At 28.8% G+C, this 21,811-nt stretch overlaps 1 protein-coding gene across 1 annotated transcript; it reads right to left on the minus strand.

Moving 5' to 3' along the window:
* Window positions 1-9,945: 9,945 nt before the first annotated feature.
* LOC101497612 (uncharacterized) lies at window positions 9,946-10,548 on the minus strand. Its single transcript, XM_004516275.2, has one exon. It carries the CDS (start codon window positions 10,546-10,548, stop codon window positions 9,946-9,948), a length of 603 nt encoding a protein of 200 aa, XP_004516332.2.
* Between the last annotated feature and the right edge of the window lie 11,263 nt (window positions 10,549-21,811).

The following is a 21,811-nucleotide window of genomic DNA, read 5'->3' on the forward strand; positions in this document are numbered from 1 at the left end:
CATGTGTCTCACTTAACCAAGTGGAGAGAGGTCAGATTAATGGGCGTGAAAGAGCTGAATTCAGAGAGAAAGACAAAAGAGAAAAGTGAGAGAGGAAGAGCAAACCCTATTTTCGCATAAAACAGAGCAGCTGCACTAGATTCGCGATTTCTCCTTCGTTCACCGTCGGATCGGGCTGAAATTTGGACAGCAGGTTCGTGACTCGTGGTACTTCATTCTGACCGTTTGGATCGTCGATCAGAGGTCTGAGGTGGGAGAAATTGGACTCGGACAGCAGCAGTTTTTCTGGTTTTTTTGCTGAACTTTTTTTCTCAATTTCATGTTTGTTTTCTCATTGTGTTGGCTGATTGTTGTGCTAGTTACCTTGCTGTTTTTGGCTGGTTACTGAGCACGAATTTGTGCCATATTAGAAACTCTTTGTACCCATATTTTGATCATAGTGGAGCTTTATTACTGGCTTGGTCCCGTGGTTGTTTACTTCTCACATTGAGAAGGTTTTTCCACGTTAAAATTATTGTGTCATTTGTGATTGGTGATTTTAGTTGCTGTGATTATTTGTTGATTGCTCCTCACAGATTCTTGCAAGTTTGGGAAATTGATTATCCGCTGCATATTGCTCTGTTAGAGTTGTTATTATATTTGTTGTTGAATTTCCCATCAGCATATACTTTTTCCTTACATTATAGAATATTAAGATCTAATCATGACTAAAATAAGGCAAGATTAAGTTCATATATATATATATATAAACTACAACTTTGATATATACTACAACTTTTTGAACAACTTTAAACAATTTTGTACAATTTTAAATAATTATTCAAAGTTGTACAAAGTTATACAATTTTGAACAATTTTGTTATTTGTGAATTTTATTTTGTAGAGTTTATTTATAGCCTTTCTTGTAAAATCAAGCATTAGCCATGTCACTTTTCTAGCATCCAATCTTGAAATTTATGTCTATCCCACGTCCACATACACCTCAATATTTCATCAGGTATTCTAGAAATCTTATTGTAAGTTGTCATGAAAATCTCTCCAACCAATTTGGAATTGAACATGTTTATTCTTGCAACAACTGATCAATTTCATTCGAAGAACATTATTTTCATTGTTCATAACCCTGCCAACTCACATCACTACCAACTACCCATTGCCTTACTTCAACCCAAATAATTATTATCAACGTACTATAAACCATTTGAAGACTATCATATATCCTTAAAGCAATTTGGTCTTATGACAATAACTATCATGAAATTCACACTTAATGCTCTAAACCGAACATAACCTAAACATTGTTCTTATTGCCTTAACAATTCCTTCACCTAGATTTTAAGCCACTAGTGAACTTACAATACACACGTCGAACCACTTCCAACTCTATTATGGGATCTCCTTAATTCAAAGGTCACCTTCTCAGGCTAGTTAACTATCATGTTATGTCTTTCAATAATATCGTAAGTTATACATCTCCTCGGGTACGACATCCATCTTAATTCAATGCAAGTCTTTATTGTGTCATGTATGCAATGCATCCTTCATCCACAACAATTATAAACAACTTAGCAATATACTAAATCTGTGAGAATTTAATCCCAAGTCCCTAATTCGATGTTGGAACTAGAGGAAGAACTTCGAACCATATGCAATGATTTGTGAAGTAAACAGATCAGAGGCGACATGACTAAAGGAAAACTCTAACTAGATGGAACGTGGTTAGAGGATACATGGACCAGAGGTAACATGGTTAGAGGATTATGAATAATGATCAGAGTTAGAGGTAGATGAATTAATAGTGATAAGAGGATACACGTCTAGAGGAAGTATCCAAGGATACGCGTCTAGACAAAGTATTAGATGATACATGTCCAGATAAAGTATTAAAGGATACACGTCTAGAGGAAGTATTAGAGGATACGCGTCTAGAGGAAGTATTAGAGGATATGCATCGAGAGGAAGTATTAGAGGATACCCGTTTAGAGGAAGTATCAGAGGATACATATCTAGAGGAAGTATCATAGGATACACGTCTAGATGAAGTATTAGAGGATACACGTCCAAAGGAAGTATCAAAAGATACATGTCCAGAGGAAGATGAATAGTGATTAGAGTTAGAGGAATAAAAAATAGATAAAGAGACAGATGAAGAAGAAGAAAACCACTAGAGGCAAAATGGAGAAAACCACTAGAGGTAGAAATGAAGAAAACCACCATAGGCAAAAATACATAGAATTTTTAGAACGATCAATCATAGGTAGGAATAGATACAACCATCAAAGACAAAACACATTAGCAAGGGTGGAAAACATCCAAGCATGTGTAATTGCCTTTAAGGGCAGGATTCACACCTTGCACTATAATTTTGTTCTTAGAATTATGAGATTTCCTAAACTACTAACGCAACAATCAATCAGCAAACAAACAAACAATATGCATGTCAATTTAAAACTATTTGGGTGCAAATTCAAAACACCTATACACTTAAAAGTTCCACTTCCTCACTTCATATAAATTTTTCCAATCTTTTTATTCCCAACAACAATTTCATAAGTCAAAGGAAAATTTTCAGCTAACTTAACCCACACCCCTCATGCTAAAATAATTTGAGGTAAATAACTAACATCTTTTAAAACTCATATAGTTGAAGAAGGACTATCGCAATAGTTCTGATTCCTCTTCAAGTTGTGTTTTCTGCTTCAACTCGAAATTCCCCTTTTTGTGGGTTTATTCCTTTTCTACTTCATTGATCTTGTTTGATTATAGAAGCTAAAGAGGTTGAACCCCACATGCAAGGTTGTTGGGTAGGTCTGATGGTGTTAAATAAGCTGATGTTTTTGGGGGATTTTGAAGAAAATAAGGAGAAATGGAGGATTTGATGGAAATGATAAACAATATTTGGTGTTGATTGTGTTCATAATGTTTATTGAGAAAGTGGGATTTGTTGGTGGAAAGGAAGGTACAGTCGGTGGTGAAATAAAATGGAGGTTTTTTATTGGTTAAGTGTACCTGTGAGAAAAAGAAAAAGAGAAAGGTGGTGGGTTCATTGTTTGAAACTTGGACTTGTTAATACTATTATTTTCCTATTCTACCCTAGCTCCTAAGTTAATATTATTAAAAACACTACATTAACAACAAATAATCAATTAAACAAGTACAGTACATTAACACAATTAACCAACAACTAAGATGCACATGTTTGTCTTTGTTAGTCTACATGCCAATACATATGATCCCATAATTTCCAACACCTCCACAGAGACAAATGGTCCCGCTTGGACACATCTCGCTTGGATGACTCAATACTCCCACTTGGAGTTTCATATCTAGTGCCTCACTTAGGTATTTTTCTAAGACACGCAACTCTTACAAGGGATTGTCACCATGTACTCATATCTAGATTCGAACCTACCATGTATGCATGAATACTTTAACATTTGTTAATAAACTAAGTAGGACTATCCACAGAGAGTATTTGAGTTTTATTTTTGACTTGTCCTAAACCCGCTTGGTTTAGAGACAGCCACACAATTGGTAACCTCATCATATTAATCAACATAACCAGACAATGCAATACAGATTTAAATAAATGAGAGCATGCAATTCATGTAAGGCATGTCCTTGCAACACAACACAAACAAAACATAAATGACATTGCAGTAAATATATAACACCTTCATTCACGTAGGAAAGCCAATAGAATGATGCCCTTACCATATGAGCGGTCTTGGTTTTGCATACTTTATACATTCACAAATTAATTAACCACTCATCTATTCCAAATCCTACTTAAGATTTTAAGGTTCCCTAAAGTTTACACACTAAATAATTGATTTGAATTCTTTGTAATAACTAGTTATAAATAATCTTTAAGTTTTCAATGAAAATAATTTTCCAAAATAAATATCAATACCACATATAAAATCCATAATACTCTTAAGGTATTCATTCATCATTCTATTTCCTAAATTCAAAATTATTTTAAAATCAAACCACTCATACCATAGTTTCTAGTTTATGTTTCAAATAGTAAATATCTACACTTTAACATAATATTCGCCGATTTTATTCATGTGGCAAACAATGTCAAGAATTAGCAAATGAATACTCTCTAGAAAGCTTAGGATGTATAGTTTTTAAAAAGAGTATTTAATTTAACAAACAGTAAGTCACGAGTTTCAATTTCTACGAAAAAAGACTTCAGAGGTGTAGTAAGGGACAACTTCTATTTGGTTAGCTTGTCTTCTATTTTAACATATCAACATTAATTAAATTTTTGTAAAGTCCATATTCAAAATGTAGAGAAATGAGCCTAGTTTCTATTCCAAAAAGAATAATTTAAATGGGCAAATGTTCTTTCAGTTATTATTAAAATACTAAACATAGGCAAACCAGAACTTACATCTTCAACTTCACAAATAAAATTAGAGAAATTCTTCAGCAACTAGAAACTCTTTTAGATCACAAGGAAATAATACGAGTATAACAATAAAATAAATAGAAGTTTTACACGCAAATTCTATCTTTTGTTTTTTTAAGAAGTTAGTCAATTATCTTTTTTGTGTGTATAAAATTTGTATTATATGTATGTAAATGTTTACACTAATGATCCTAATTTAAAACTAGCAAAATTGAAAATTGAAAATTGAAAATTGAAAATTCTCCAATTTTTTCAATAAACTCGAATAATTTTGAAGGAGTTTTGATTTCAATAATCATAAGAACATAAACCATCAATCAAATTTGAGAAAAATAATTAAACAATAGAGAATACAAGTGAGATACATTTTAGGATTCTTAAAATTAAACGTGAAATTCTGTCAATCTATGTCATGAAATCACATGAAAAATTATTATGTTGTTCTTTATATGGTTAATAACAAAGCTCATAGTACAATTTTAAAAATATCTAAATAAACATGATTGTAATGAGGTTAGGACGAAAAATAGTTTAACATTATAACTTTTACAAACATATAGAACTAATTTTATACAAAAAAGAAAAAAAAATGTTAAAGGACCAATATAATATTTTTGAATAACTTATAGGTAAAAATGTGTTTTGTTGTGATATACCAGAAATAGAGTTATCTGAAAATTGTGTTTGTAATTGACAAGATATAAAAAATTATAGAAGAGGTCACCAACTTTGTGAGAGTTTTTTCTACAACAAAATATGTTGTTAAGTTTTGTAAAGACTTAGGCGAATACAAATATGGTCACAAAGTAAATTTATGAAGGTTTTGGCAACCACAAAATTTTAATTGCGTAGGTAGTTACAAATAATAGTTTTCTTGTAGACAATAAATTTTGAACCAAGAAGAAAAATCTTAGGACATATTGAAGAACTATTGGGTAAAAATTTTGTGGAGAAGATCCATTATATCCAAAAATTATTAATAAAAATATGGAATTAAATTAAAATAACAAGACCGAACAAAAAAGTTAAATGTATACCTATGATATATACAAATTAAGATAGAGATGAATTTTGTCTTGTTGTGTCGTTTTAGTTTGTTTCAAGTTTGTATTTATGTGTTTGTTGAAATATCTAAAAATGACTCATTTTAAAATAATAATTCGTTGAAAATATCAAAAGGATAAATTTAAAACTAAATCAATAACCAACACACATAAATACCAATTTATTAATATTTTATTAGTTGATTTAAGATTTACAGTGACAAGTTAGCTTTATATTATAGTATAAATTATTTCATAACTATCCACTAACATTTTGTAACTGGCATAGTTTTGGCATGTTCTCGAAAATATTTGAGGAAACTTGGATCACCAACCTAATGTTGGGATGAAATTATTTAAGTTATAATTAGAACAACATATTGATAAGAACACAGATTGACATAGTTATGCAACTAAAGAAGATCGAGGGTTTGTGGGCAATAGGAAAATTAGGGAGTTCTCGAAAATAATGATTGTTTTATGCTCACTATGTTGGTGCCATACTTAGTATTTCACTTTGGTACCTAATGGATGTTTCGTACCAAGTGGTTATATGAGGCTATGTGACATATTTTGGGCAATTGTACTTCGTCGATAGAATCAAAGTGATAGGAAAATAAGGTAAACTCAGTGGACCATGAGGACATTGTTAAACCGCTTGTGCCTCAGGATAATCTTAAGTGCAAGTCGTAGGGAGCGTTATTACAGTAAGATAAGATGGTCTAAGTCATCATCGTTGTTGTTGGCTACCTATTGACAAATTTGAACTGATTATCTCAAATCTCTTGTTGATAGTAGACAAACTCATTTTGTATGAAACGGGTGAGTCTTATCCGCTATGGTAGTGTATAGAGTTATTTAGCACCCTATGAAAAGGGATAGACGACACATTCTTCGCTTAGGTCTGGTGAAACAAGTTGTATCATAGATGTTGAGTTTAAGTACAAATCTAATGTGGGTTGTTACTCTTACTTTAAGTTTCGATGACAAAACTTCTTTTTGGAGAGTAGTAATGTAAGACCCATAACTTATTTATAGAAAAAATTAGGGCTTATTGTCTAGTTGTGTCTTTTGTTGTTTATTATTTTGTCCATTTACCGTTTTCATTGTTTGTTGCTTGTAAAAAATTTGTAAGTGTGTCTAGCTAGCAAATTAATCTATAAAAAATTCTTCGGATGTTTTCTTGATATTAAATGACTATGTAAATGTCTTGACATTGTTGAATTTTTTTAAAAAAAATATAATTCTCTATTGAGAATTTTGAAAATGGATAAGATATATCCATTGTTTAAATTTTGACAAACTCTGAATGACACCAAAATCTTTATATATAGACTATAATATTTATTTTACTTGTATTGATGCTTGGAAACCTTGTGAAATTTTGATGAAACTCTAAGTCAAAAGTGGAGGAGTATTAGGAGAATCTATTGATATGTTTGAAGTGGTGAGTTTTACATTTTCCTCTCCTTATTCTACTTTAGACATAGGCTTGTTAGGTGTGTGTTTATGTTTGTGTGTTAGTGCTTTAATCTTACATTTTTTGTTGTTATCATTATCATTTAGAAAGACAAGAAAAACCTTACCTCTTGAAACCATGAACTCTAAGATGTGGAGGATGGATATTTTATTGATTTTATTATGTGTTTTAACTAATATGAAATTGATGAGGTGGAATGTTTAATGAGCAAGAATAGAAATGAAAACCTCAAATTAGACGTTAGGTTTTTGGAGACCAAAGTGATGTAATTTAAAAAAATAAATTTAAAGTTGTGAAATGAGGATTTTAAAGTAAGTGAGTGATTGATAAAAAAAAATGATTAGTTTTCTTCGGTAATGTAACTTTGAAACAAATTTTATAATTTCCTATGTTTATACAATTAGCTTATTGAGTCTCGAAAATAAATTGATATTGTTGACATTGAGTTAGCAGTAGGGAGAACTCTAAATATTTTATGTTTATTGGTTGAAATTTTTAAGAAAAAAAGACAGGAACTAAAAGATCATGGCAAATTTTTGGGAATATGTTTTGAAATAAAGTGGAAATTGTTGTGGTTTGTTTTAATTCAAAATTATTTGAGTGGTAGAGATTTTATGAACTTTAAAGAAGTTAGGAAAAAGTTCTCTTGTGATTTTAATAGTAGTATAAATTAAAATTTTGAGTCGTTTAAAGTTTAAAACCAAATGTGTTGTCGTCCTTGATTATTTAAGGTGTTTTAAACTATATTTGAATTTGAAAATATTTTTTTTTAAGATGTTGATGAGTAAAATGGATTTTAATCGAGTGGTTTGTATATATATAGAAAAAGAGTTCAAACTTTTGTTAAGGTGTTAAGGTTTTATCCTTTGGATTTATGTGAAAACAAAGTTTCCACTTTTATAGATTGAACTAAAATATTTTAGTCATTAAAATTAAATACTCAATATTTATGAAGTAATTTAACTTTGAGAAACAAAGTTTCAAACTTCACGACTTTCATAATAGTTCATATAAAAATACATATATAAGGGTTCAAACTTTGTATATAAAAATGATTGAAAGAGAAATATTCACTTTATGAACAAAGTTTCAATCTTAAATTTTGAAGCTACAAGTTTTAATTTTTATAGTAATGATATCAACTTTATTCTAAAATTCGAGGTTGAAAAAGTATTTAGGTATTTTGAAAAACAATGGAAGAGTATTTTAATTATAATGGAAATATGAAATTGATTACAATGAGAAAACTAGAGCAAAAGCTCCTCGATAGGGAGAAAACTTTTCTCTCACTACCTAACTGCTAAGGTAATAAACACTGATGAATGTCACATTTTCCCCCACTCCCCATTGATGAATGTCACATTTTCCCCCACTCCCCGTACTTATTTGTTATTAGGGGAAAATACTAACTCTCAGTCATGTGGCCACTACTCCATCCACTACTTCTCTCTCTTCTTCTTCCTTTTATCCAAATTTTAAGCTTAGAACATCTCCAACGGTGAATTCAATATGAGTTCATTAGATAGGGTCTACTGTGCCACATCATCTTGAAGTAACTCATTCAATATTTACTACAACGGTGAACTCAACATGGGTTTATTAAATATGACCAACTACGATAATAAATTTATTATTATTAATAAATTAATAAAAAAAGGTAACATTTAAAATTTTATTATTATTATTAAATTATCAAAGTACCGTTCTTTCTTGAGAGCACCGTGATGACAGCTTGACACAATTCCAACACTGAACTCGTCAAAAATTGAATGTTACATAACTACACGCTAATGGCGGACAAACTTATTTGACTATCGTTGGAGATGCTCTTAGTGTCGTTCACATCCACCAATACATCGCCCTCACTTGAGTTGAGTTTAGTTGAACCCCAATATTTAGACTCCATTTTTTCAATCCTTTAGATAAACCAGTTGAGCTAACACAAGTAATGTTTTTCATTCTTTCGACATTGGTTTTTTTCTCTTTCCTAACATTTTATATTAAACATAAAAATAATTAATTATTAATACGAGAACTATTATGGTAATTAGAAGGTAATTAATGTCTCATTGGTATAAAGTCTTTTATGTTCATTGACTAACAAAAAAAATTGTTATAAAGGCAAATAGTCTTTTATTTCTTTGAAAAATATAAAAACATAATCAATATGCAAAGATAATGCTTATTTCTTCAATCCATGGTACAGTATGATTTTTATGAAAAAAATGTAAGCACTTTGTGGAAACAATTTTTAACTTTAAACTAGTATAAAATTCCTTCAAATTTTATTGCGGTTTTTATTTTATTTAAATTGATAGATTAACTTTAATCCAACAAAGAAAAATTCAATTAATTACTTCAATGTTGTAGATTCATAAGAATGAATATTCCGTTCATTTTAATTTTGTCAAATTTTTAAATATTTTGTGTTTTATGGTATTGACTTGAGTGTTTTGAATATATTCGCAAGTTAATCATTTTTAGTTTTGTCAAATCAGTATTAAATTATTCTGAATCGTTATATTTTATTAATTTATATGAATAAATATCGTTATTTGAATAAACAAAAAATATTTATGGAACTCTTGTGTTTTTAATGAGGTCTACAATAAAATCGTTGCCATAGTTAAGTTACACTTAAAGAGATTTAATACCTATGTTTTTAATACTTGCACAAAGACACATACGCAAAGGCACAATTGAACAATTAGGCTACGTAATTATGATTAAATTTGACAGTTTGATATATAACAAATTATTACTAAATATTTTTTTAAAAGAAAAATCATCTTTTTACGAATTTTTTTTGTTGCTAAAGACATCGTTATGACTTAAAAGTAAACAATTGTTATATCAATATAATTTCGATGAGTCAAAAAAAATATTTTTTTCATATATAGGAAGCATAAAAGCCACTAAACAAGTCAATTACAAAATCAAATACAAACAAAGCCATGCCCTAAGAAAAATACTTTTGATATTTCTTTATCTCTTTATAATATTTAACGTCGACACAACGGACAAGTATAAGAAGATGAACTATCAGTGCACCTTTTAATCCATGGCACAATACAATTTTTATGAAAAAAATGTGAGCATTTTGTGGAAACAATTTCTAATTTTAAACTATTACAATATTCCTCCAAACAAATTGAACATTTTTCTGTAGAGTGATAAGAAGGATGATCAATTTCTAATATTTCCAACAAGTCTTCAATTTGCTCTGCCCTTTGTTTTGTGGTAACGCGAAGCGACAAATTCATCTTTAATGCATCGTTGTTTGCAACAACTTGTCTAGCACATTGTTCCACTTTGGGTAGAATTGAATCTATTAAGTAAGTAGGCACGGAAGAAAAGATACGGTATAAAGCAACGATATGATCCCTCTCCATACAATTACATAAGATTTCACGAGGAACAACAAATATGTTTTTCATTGTAATTGTAGATAGAGATACGGTGTTTCTAGCATTAGGTTCTATAATTGTGTTGGTGTAATCAAAATCAATGTAGAAATTATTACTCAAATAAGGAATATGTTGATACATGGCAAGAATTGAATCATGGACATGACTTACATGAAGAGTGTAGAAAAAGGACTCCATGAAAGAAGGAAACGATTGTGATCAAATGTTATGAGTTTGTGACTCTAAGTGATCAAGTGTTAATAGCAAGCTGTTGTGGTTTTTCTTTGGTATACATTGTTTCTATATATAGACTATAGAGTGTAAAAATTAGAAGGTTTAATTTTGTTGCTATATCTTTAATAAGATTTCATACAATTATCTTTGAAAATACATATCTTATTTTAAGATTTAATTTTCATCTTATCAAGACATTAACGCTTAATATTTTACCTCCGCAAAAAAAAAAAAACTAAACAAAATTCCCTTGGAAAATATACATTAAAAATATCCCGTTAGTAAAAGATTTGTTTTTTTCTTTTTGAGAATCGCATATCTTTTTTAATTAGCCAAATTATTCAATCAATCAGCATTTAATTTTTGAAAGTACCTATCTTATTTTAAGATTTAATTTTTCATCCTATCAAGAGTTAAATAAATAATTATTAGTTGTTAGAAAAATTATATAAATATTCATTACAACATTAACGCTAAATATTTTAACGGAGACAAAAGAAAATCTAAACAAAATTCCTTTGGAAAATATATATTAAAACTACCCCGTTAGTAAAAGATTCTTTTATTTTTATTTTTAGAATCGCATATTATATCTTTTTTAATTAGCCAAATCATTCAATCAATAAGCATTTTTTGTTTTTATTTGTGTAGAAAAATGAAATTCTTTTTTCTAGTTGTATTTCAACAAAAGTACTACAAAATAAATTTGACTTAAAAAAATAATTTGAAATACTTTAAATAATATTTTTGTATAATAGTAGTTTTAGTCTGCTATTTTAAATTCTTATAGTCTTGGTTTATTCCACGAGTTTTTTAGACAAAAATTTTTTATACGATATATTTTAAACTCTGCGATATATGATAAGATAATTTTAAATAATTAATACCTATGAAGTTGATAGTGTTTCAACAAGTGTACTGAATCGTTGCAAGTAATAATAAAACACACTACTAGAAAAAACGCTTTTAGAGACCAATTTTTCGGTCACTAAATCAAATAGCGACCGATTTAGTGACCAATTTAAATCAGTAGCTAAATTGCTAGTCGCTAACTGTTGCGACCAAATTAACGACCGAATTTAGTGACTGATTTAGCGACCGAATTTAGTTACTGATTTAGTGACTGAATTTTGTGACCGATTTTGTGACCAATTTTTGAGACTGAATTAGTGACTAAAGTTTGAGACTGATTTAGCAACCACTTTAAATTAATTTGCTTTATCATTAGCGACTGATTTAGAGATGAAATTTGTGACAAATTATTATATTTATAAAATATTTGGTCACTAATTCAGTTTCTAAATATTACTATTTTTTTTTTTCATTACTTTAATATCCAAAAGAACAATAAAAACAATTTTTTAATTTAATTTCAATATCTAAATAATTCATACACCAAAATCATTTAAAAGCATTAACCATTTCACCGTATATAACTAAAAAATATAATATATTTAAGTAATATTTATAAGTACTCAATATTACAAATAAAACTACAATCTCATTCTAGTTTGCCTTCACAATCTTGTGCACATTACTAGTTTGCCTTCACACCAATAAAAGTACACCCCATAATATAAAAACCATTCAAAATAATAAAATAAACAAACATAGCAATTACAAATACAAAAAAAATGCCAAATACAATATTTCTTTTATTCAATAATAAAAATCCAAATAATTATAATCAGTTGAAAACTATCTCTATATGTTGTGTAATGCAGCGGTAGCACTAGGTCACTAGCAAAGTAAACAGATAAAATCAGTGGAAAACTGCAACTTCATCTCTTGAAGTGTTTGAGCAGGTTCTCAATACTTATAATAACACTATGATCTTCATTATCCCTGACTTGTACACTCACCTCAAACAATGAAACAACTCTTAATTTCATATTGGGTATAAAAAGACTCAAAAGAAGACACAATATTAAAAAAACACATGGGGAAGTTACCATAGAAAAAGTTTATATAAAAACACATGTAATAGACTCAATATACAAAAAAAGTATGATTGAAAATAATAAAAATGATTACATGTTGCAGCTGCAGCAGTGAGAGTTAGGATGTCACTTGCACTTGTACCACTCATGGGAGAACTAATAACACTACTAAGATCTTCTTTCATTAATAGAAAGCATAAAAGCCACTAAACAAGTCAATTACAAAATCAAATACAAACAAATATAATATTTCTTTGTGCAAGAAATACTTTTGATATTTCTTTATCTCTTTATATTATTTGACGCCGACATAACGGATAAGTATAAAAAGATGAACTATCAGGGCACCTTTTAATCCATGGCACAATACAATTTTTATGAAAAAAATGTGAGCATTTTATAGAAACAATTTCTAACTTTAAACTATTACAAAATTCCTCCAAACAAATTGAATATTTTTCTGTAGAGTTATAAGAAAGATGATCAATTTCTAATATTTCCAACAAGTATTCAATTTGTCAAATCATTCAATCAATCAGCATTTAAATTATGAAAATACATATCTTATTTTAAGATTTAATTTTTCATCATATCAAGAGTTAAATAAATAAGTATTAGTTGCTAGAAAAGTTAAATAAATTCATTACGACATTAATGCTAAATATTTTAACGCAGACAAAAGAAAATCTAAAAAAAATTCCTTTAGAAAATATATATTAAAAATATCACGTTAGTAAAAGATTCTGTTTTTTCTTTTTTGAATCGCATATTATATCTTTTTTAATTAGCCAAATCATTCAATCAATAAGCATTTTTTATTTTTATTTGTGTAGAAAAATGGAATTCTTTTTTCGAGTTGTATTTCAACGAAAGTACTATGAAATAAATTTGGGATAAAAGAATCATTTGAAATACTTTAAATAATAGTTTTGTATAATAGCAATTTTAATCTCCTATTTTAAATACTTATTGTTTTCATGTCACGATTTTTTTAGATAAAAAAATTATGATATGACATTGTAAATCTGCGATATATTATAAGATGATTTTAAATAATTAATATCCATAAAGTTACAAAAATAATTCTCTAAAAATTTCAATTACAATTTTTAAAATTATTCATTTTTTAATTTAGCTAATAATATATAAATATATAATTCATCTAGATGGCTATACAAAATGAGATTATACGATATCATTTAAAATATATCAAATCACAATTTTTTAGTTAAAAAATCTTATATAAATTTATAATAAATAAAAAATCAATTCTATGAATTGGTAAAAATAAAAAAGTAAAATTGCAATTAAAACTAATAATTACTGATTAATTTATCACTGAAAAAAAAATCCCTAATAATTTTTAGATAAATACTAATGTGTGCGAATTAACTTTCGTCTCAATTAGACAAATATGCCCGCAGCTAAAATTATTATTTTTTATCTATATTTTAGTACCTTGTGGCTCATTCAGATGCAAGATACTAAATTTATTTTAGTACCTTGTGAAAATCGTGTCATGCACAAATAAATTTATTTTTAAACAAATACTTTGAATAATTTAAATAATATAAAGTTATATCCATAATTATTAAATTTACATAAAAAATTACAAAAGATTCATTAAAATATAAAAAGTTCTTACTCTTTCATTATTACATTTTATTTTTGCAAAAGTTCATTCTTATTATAACTATAATATAATAATTTAAGTATTTTATCTTTTAAATTTTAAATTATTTAATACATCAACATCTTGATCGGATAACACTAATTTTTTTTCAAAGAAAAATCATCTTTTAAAACTTTTCTTTTTTTGTTAAAGACATTGTTACAAATTAAAATTAAGCAATTGTTATATCAACATAATTTCGATGAGTAAAAAAATATTTTTCATTAATAGAAAGCATAAAAGCCACTAAACAAGTGAACTACAAAATCAAATACAAATAAAGGCATGCCCTAAGAAAAATAGTTTTGATATTTCTTTATCTCTTTATAATATTTGACGCCGACACAACGGACAAGTACAAGAAGACGAACTATCAGCACACCTTTTAATCCACGGTACAATACAGTTTTTATGAAAAAAATGTGAGCATTTTGTGGAAACAATTTCTAACTTTGAACTTGTACGAAATTCCTCCAAACAAATTGAACATTTTTCTATAGAGTCATAAGAAGGATGGTCAATTTCTAATATTTCCAACAAGTCTTCAATTTGCTCTGTCCTTTGTCTTGTAGTAACGCGAAGCGACAAATTCATCTTTAATACATCGTTGTTTGCAACAATTTGTCTAGCACATTGTTCCACTTTGGGTAGAATTGAATCTATTAAGTAAGTAGGCACTGAAGAAAATATACGGTATAAAGCATTGATATGATTCATCTCCGTACAATTACATAATATTTCACGAGAAACAACAAATATGTTTTTCATTGTAATTGTAGATAGAGATACGGTGTTTCTAGCATTGGGTTCTATAATTGTGTTGGTGTAATCAAAATCAATGTAGAAATTATTACTCAAATATGGAATATGTTGAAACATGGCAAGAATTGAATCATGGACAGGACTTACATGAAGAGTTTAGAAAAAGGACTCCATGAAAGAAGTAACTGAGTGTGATCAAATGTTTTGATTTTATGACTCTAAGTGATCAAGTGTTAATAGCAAGCTGTTGTGGTTTTTCTTTGGTATACATTGTTTCTATATATAGACTATAGAGTGTAAAAATTAGAAGGTTTAATTTTGTTGTTATATCTTTTAATAAGATCTCATACAATTATCTTTGAAAATACATATCTTATTTTAAGATTTAATTTTTCATCTTATCAAGAGTTGAAAAATTAAGTATTAGTTGCTAGAGAAATTAAATAAATGTTCACTACGACATTAACGCTTAATATTTTAACGCCGCCAAAAAAAAAACTTAACAAAAGATTTGGTTAAAAATATTCCGTTAGTAAAAGATTTGGTTTTTTTTTTTTAGAATCGCGAATCTTTTTTAATTAGCCAAATCATTCGATCAATCAACATTTAATTTTTGAAAGTACATATCTTATTTTAAGATTTAATTTTTCATCATATCAAGCGTTAAATAAATAAGTATTAGTTGTTAGAAAAATTAAATAAATATTCGTTAAGATATTAAAGCTAAATATTTTAACGGAGACAAAAGAAAATCTAAATAAAATTCCTTTGGAAAATATATATTAAAAATATCCCGTTAGTAAAAGATTCTTTTTTTTATTTAGAATCGCATATTATATCTTTTTTAATTAGCCAAATCATTCAATCAATATGCATTTTTTTATTTTATTTGTGTAGAAAAATGTAATTATTTTTTCGAGTTGGATTTTAATTAAAGTACTATGAAATAAATTTGAGTTAAAAAATTAATTTGAAATACTTTAAGTAATAGTTTTGTATAATAGTAGTTTTAGTCTCTTATTCTAAACTCTTATAGTCTTGATTTATTCCACGATTTTTTTGAATAAAAAATTGTAATATGAAGTTATAATAAAATTTATTTCATACCCATGAAGTTATAATAAAATTTCATAAAAATTTCAGTTACAACTTTTAAAATTATTTATTTTTTTAATTTAATTAATAATATATAAATTTACATTGCATTTAGATGGCTCTACATAATAAGATTATACGATATCATTTAAAATATATCAAATCACAATTTTTTAATTTAAAAAATCTTTAAAAAAAATTATAATAAATAGGAAACTGATTCTATGAATTGGTGAAAATAAAAAAATAAAATTGTAATTAAGACTAATAATTACTAATTAATTTATCTCTGAAAAAAAACGGTTCATAATAGATTTTAGAAAAATACTAATGTGTGGGAAGAAACTTTAAAATGAACTTATTGTTATATTGTGAAGGGTTATTTAAGTGGTAAAAGATATACATAAAGTGTCATTTTAGTAATAAAAGTTTGATTTTATAATCTCAATTGACAAAGTTCAAACATCGTCTAGAATAATTGTAAAATAGTAATTAGGATCACCATTATAAATAATAATTACTCTTTTATCAAATTTTAAAAAAAACATGCGCTGAGTTTACATCTTGTGTGATTGAGTACTTCTAGTTTCCTCTACCAATTCTCTTGTAAGTATTTTATGATTCATAATGGTTTTTTAAATTTAAATTTAGGTATCACTCGCTTATCCAAATAAGTCTGAACTCCTCATTTCCTACTCAAGTAAGTCTGAACTTCTCTCCTATTTCTCCAAATAATGCATCTTTTAATTTTGGTCTCAATTTAGAAATACAGTCCCAACCTCTTCCAGAGGTTTCTGGGCATTTTGGCTCTTTTGATTCCCTTTTAGCAACACAATTTGATAATTCATCCAAAGAAAAAGCTAGGAGCTCGCACCACAAAAGTGCGAGTGATGAATCAAAGCCCAGCAAGAAATCAACTGGCAATCTGAACAACAAGCATTTAAAGCTACTAAAGACCATTAGAAAGGATCAAAAGAAATTGATAGCCAAAAGTGCTAGTCATTTTTAGTATTGACTTGAGTGTTTGAAGTATATTTGCAAATTAATCATTTTCAGTTTTATCAAATTTGTACGAATGAATATCATATTTGGAAAAAATAAAATATTTATGGAACTTTTGTGTTTTTAATGAGGAGGTCTGCAACAAAATAACCAAATAGATAAAATTGCATCATAGTTGTTACCAGAGTTAAGTTACACCTAAAGAGATTAAATACTTGCAGAAAGACACTTAGGCAAAGGCACAATTGAAGAACAATTAGGCTACGTAATTATGATTAAAATTAACAATTTGATATAAAGTAAATCATTACTATTTTTTTTTTAAAGAAAAATCATCTTTTACATTTTTTGTTGTTGTTAAATACGACTTAAAACTGAACAATTCTTATATCAACATAATTTCGATTTCGATGAGTAAAAAAAAATATTTTTCATTAATAGAAAGCATAAAAGCCACTAAACAAGTCAATTACAAAATCAAATACAAACAAATATAATATTTCTTTGTGCAAGAAATACTTTTGATATTTCTTTATCTCTTTATATTATTTGACGCCGACACAACGGTTAAGTATAAAAAGATGAACTATCAGGGCACCTTTTAATCCATGGCACAATACAATTTTTATGAAAAAAATGTGAGCATTTTATAGAAACAATTTCTAACTTTAAACTATTACAAAATTCCTCCAAACAAATCGAAGAGTGCAAAAGCGCTAAGAAGCTCCGGGACACTCTAAGGATTCATCATAAAGGAACAAGTCACGTGAAAAAAGCAAGAATTGACATGGGAGTAAGAGATTTCAAACTATTCGAAATGAAGGAAGAGGAAACCATTGATGAAATGTTCTCAAGGTTAACAATCATATTAAACAACTTGAGATCTCTTGGGAAGGTATAATCCGTTCAAGAAAGGATAAGAAAAATCCTAAGGAGTTTACCAAAAGAATGGAGGCCAATGGTGACTGCCATTACAGAAGCAAAAGACTTGACCAACATGAAATTGGAAGATTTAGTTGGTACTCTAAGAGCTCATGAACCATTGTTGCTGGCTAACAAACCTAGCAGAAAAGGAAAAATGATTGCTCTAAAAACAAGTCAAATAGAAAGTTCATCCTCTAAGAAGACTGAAGATGTCATGAAAATGGAAAGCTTGAAGTATCCTCTATTTGAGGAAGAGGTTGAACTCGCTCTGATTTCCAGAATAATCCAGAGGATGATAAATCGAAGAGGACAAGATAGAAGATCTCTTCAAAAAGAAAAAACTGACAAAAGTTAGATAACTTGTTTTGGATGCAACAAGATGGGACACTACAAAATTGAGTGTCCTCTCAACAAAAGGAACTCAAGAAAATTTACCTAAAAAAACAAATCCATGATGATTACTTGGGATGACAGTGACGAATCTTCCTCTGAGCAAGAGAAGGAAGAAGAAGCCAACCTCTGTCTCATGGCAAAATCAGAAACTGAAAAAGTAAGTATTTCAGAACTTTGTCCTTCTTGTGAATAATTAGAAATTGAATTTGACAATCTTTTAAATGACTCAAATACTTTATCTCATAAATGTGGTTTTCTCAAAAATCAACTTTATGAAATAAAGAAACTCAATGAGGAACTTCAAGCCAAGAATGAGAAATATGAAAAAATCATTCTAGATTTGCAGTTATCTCATGAGAAATTATCTGAGCAGCAAGCACTTTTAAATAAAAAGAATGTCAGAATTCATCCTCTAGAAGAGGACACAGAAAAGGAGATTTTAAAAGTAGAAGTTGAAGAACTAAAAAATGACATCACCAACTTTGTTAAATCTACTGAAACATTTCAAAAGATAATGGGATCTCAATTTGACAATCTTTTAAATGACTCAAATACTTTATCTCATAAATGTGGTTTTCTCAAAAATCAACTTTATAAAATAAAGAAACTCAATGAGGAACTTCAAGCCAAGAATGAGAAGTATGAAAAAATCATTCTAGATTGGCAGTTTTCTCATGAGAAATTATCTGAGCAGCAAGCACTTTTAAATAAAAAGAATGTCAGAATTCATCCTCCAGAAGAGGATATATAAAAAGAAATTTTAAAAGTAGAGGTTGAATAACTAAAAGATGACATTACCAACTTTGTTAAATCTACTGAAACATTTCAAAAGATAATGGGATCTCAATCTGGAATATTTGACAAAGCTGGTATTGGTTTTAAAAGTTCTCAAAAACAAAAATTGTATGAAAATTTTTTCTTGCCAAAAAAACAAGAGGATATGCCAAAATGCACTTTTTGCAAAAAACTTGGGCACACTTTCATAATCTGTCACGCTAAGAAGAAAGCTAACAATATAAAGAAAGGATGTTCATTCTGTGGTAAACATGGGCACCATGATTCTATTTGTTATCACAAAATAAAATTCCTCGCAAGAGGAAAAACTAAGCAACAAGGTTCCAATAATATATGGGTACCTAAGTTACTTTTAAACCCTAACACAGGTTCATCCTCTGATCAACAAAAGAAAGCCTTGGTACTTGGACAGTGGTTGCTCAAGGCATATGACAGGGGATAAACACTGCTTTATCTCCTTGGAGATAAAGGATGGAGGATCAGTCACGTTTGGTAACAAAGATAAAGCTCAAATAAAAGGTACAATTATTATTGGTAAAAATAATTCTGCTAAAATTGAAAATGTTCAGTATGTGGATGGTTTAAAGCATAACCTGCTAAGCATTAGTCAATTATGTGATAGCGGATTTGAAGTCATTTTTAAGTCTACTCTATGTGAGGTTAAACATTCATCCTCAGGTAGAGTTTTCTTCTCCGGTTTTAGAAAAAAGAATTTATATGAACTTTATCTGGATGATTTACCTATTGAATCTTGTTTTGTATCCATTGATAAAGATAAATGGATTTGGCACAAAAGAGTTAGTCATACAAACTTAAAAAATATTTCTGATTTATCAAAGTTAGAATTAGTTAAAGGTCTTTCAAAAATTGATTTTGAGAAAGACAAAGTTTGTCACTACGCCAGAAATGACATTTAACAGCGCCCATTTTACAGCGCTTTCTAAACACAAGCGCTGTTGTAATTATATTTTAAAAATAACGGAACCTATTACAGCGCTTTTTATGTAAAGCACTGTAAAACAAGCGCTGTAGTAGGTCATATAACGTTTGCGCATCACGTTATAAGGATTTTACAGCGCTTGTCAAAAAAGCGCTGTAAACGGAAGCGCTTTCGCGAATCAGTTATAGCGCTTTTTTCACAAGCGCTGTAAAACACATGCGCTTTCATTGAAATTAACTACCTATTATAGCGCTTTTTTCACAAGCGCTGTAAAACACATGCGCTTTCATTGAATTTAACTACTTATTACAGCGCTTTTTTCACAAGCGCTGTAAAACACATGCGCTTTCATTGAATTTAACTACCTATTATAGCGCTTTTTTCACAAGCGCTGTAAAACACATGCGCTTTCATTGAATTTAACTACCTATTATAGCGCTTTTTTCACAAGCGCTGTAAAACACATGCGCTTTCATTGAATTTAACTACCTATTACAGCGCTTTTTTCACAAGCGCTGTAAAACACATGCGCTTTCATTGAATTTAACTACCTATTACAGCGCTTTTTTCACAAGCGCTGTAAAACACATGCGCTTTCATTGAATTTAACTACCTATTACAGCGCGTTTTTCACAAGCGCTGTAAAATACATCTTTCAAATAATTATATACGTTGCGAACCCTAATATCCTCTACGTACTGTGCGGCCATCTACGTTGTCTAAGGTATTTTTTACACATGATCTGTTATGTTTTGAAATTGTCAAAAATTGTCAAAAACTCATACCACATGATCTGTTCTGTTTTGAAATTGTTAGTTGATATTGGTTTCTTTTTGAAACTTGTTGATATGTTTTGAAAGCTTATTATTTTTGTTACTGCATTTATATAGGTGGTATAATATGGATAGGAAATGGATTTCAGCCAATCGATTGTCAAAAGAGTATGAAATTGGAGTGAAGGAGTTTGTTGAGTTTGCAGTGAAGAATGCAAAAGATCCAAATAGAGTAGTTTGTCCTTGTTTAAAATGTTGTTTTGGAAAACGTGTTAGAGAAGATGAATTAGAAGGACATCTAGTATGTAATGGAATTGATCAAAGCTACACATGTTGGATAAGACATGGTGAGAAAAAAAAAGGAAACATTAATTTTGAGAATAGTTCTACATATGCTTCAACTGATTTCGATACAGATACATATGAGCCGGACCGAGTTGATGAGATTGCAAAAGCAGTTGAAGAAGATCTTCGAGATTGTCCTAAAATGTTTGAAAGTTTGTTGAGTGATGCAGAGAAAGAATTATATAATGGTTGTACTAAATTCACAAGACTGTCAGCGATATTAAAGTTGTACAACTTAAAAGCGAGTAATGGATGGTCTGATAAAAGCTTTACGGAATTATTAACACTCATAAAAGATATGTTGCCAGATGATAATGAACTTCCCAGTCGAACCTACGAGGCTAAACGGATTTTGTGTTCTATTGGAATGAGTTACGAAAGGATTCATGCGTGTCCTAACGATTGCATTTTATTTCGAAACGAATATGAACTACTTAAGGCGTGTCCGAAATGCAATGTCTCTCGATATAAGAAGAAAGAATCTACTCCAGCAAAAGTCGTGTGGTATTTTCCTATAATACCAAGATTTAGGCGCATGTATCGCAGTGAAGAAGATTCAAAACACTTGACATGGCATGCAGATGAA

Source organism: Cicer arietinum, chromosome 8 (genome assembly GCF_000331145.2).
Source record: "Cicer arietinum cultivar CDC Frontier isolate Library 1 chromosome 8, Cicar.CDCFrontier_v2.0, whole genome shotgun sequence".
NCBI lineage: Eukaryota > Viridiplantae > Streptophyta > Magnoliopsida > Fabales > Fabaceae > Cicer > Cicer arietinum.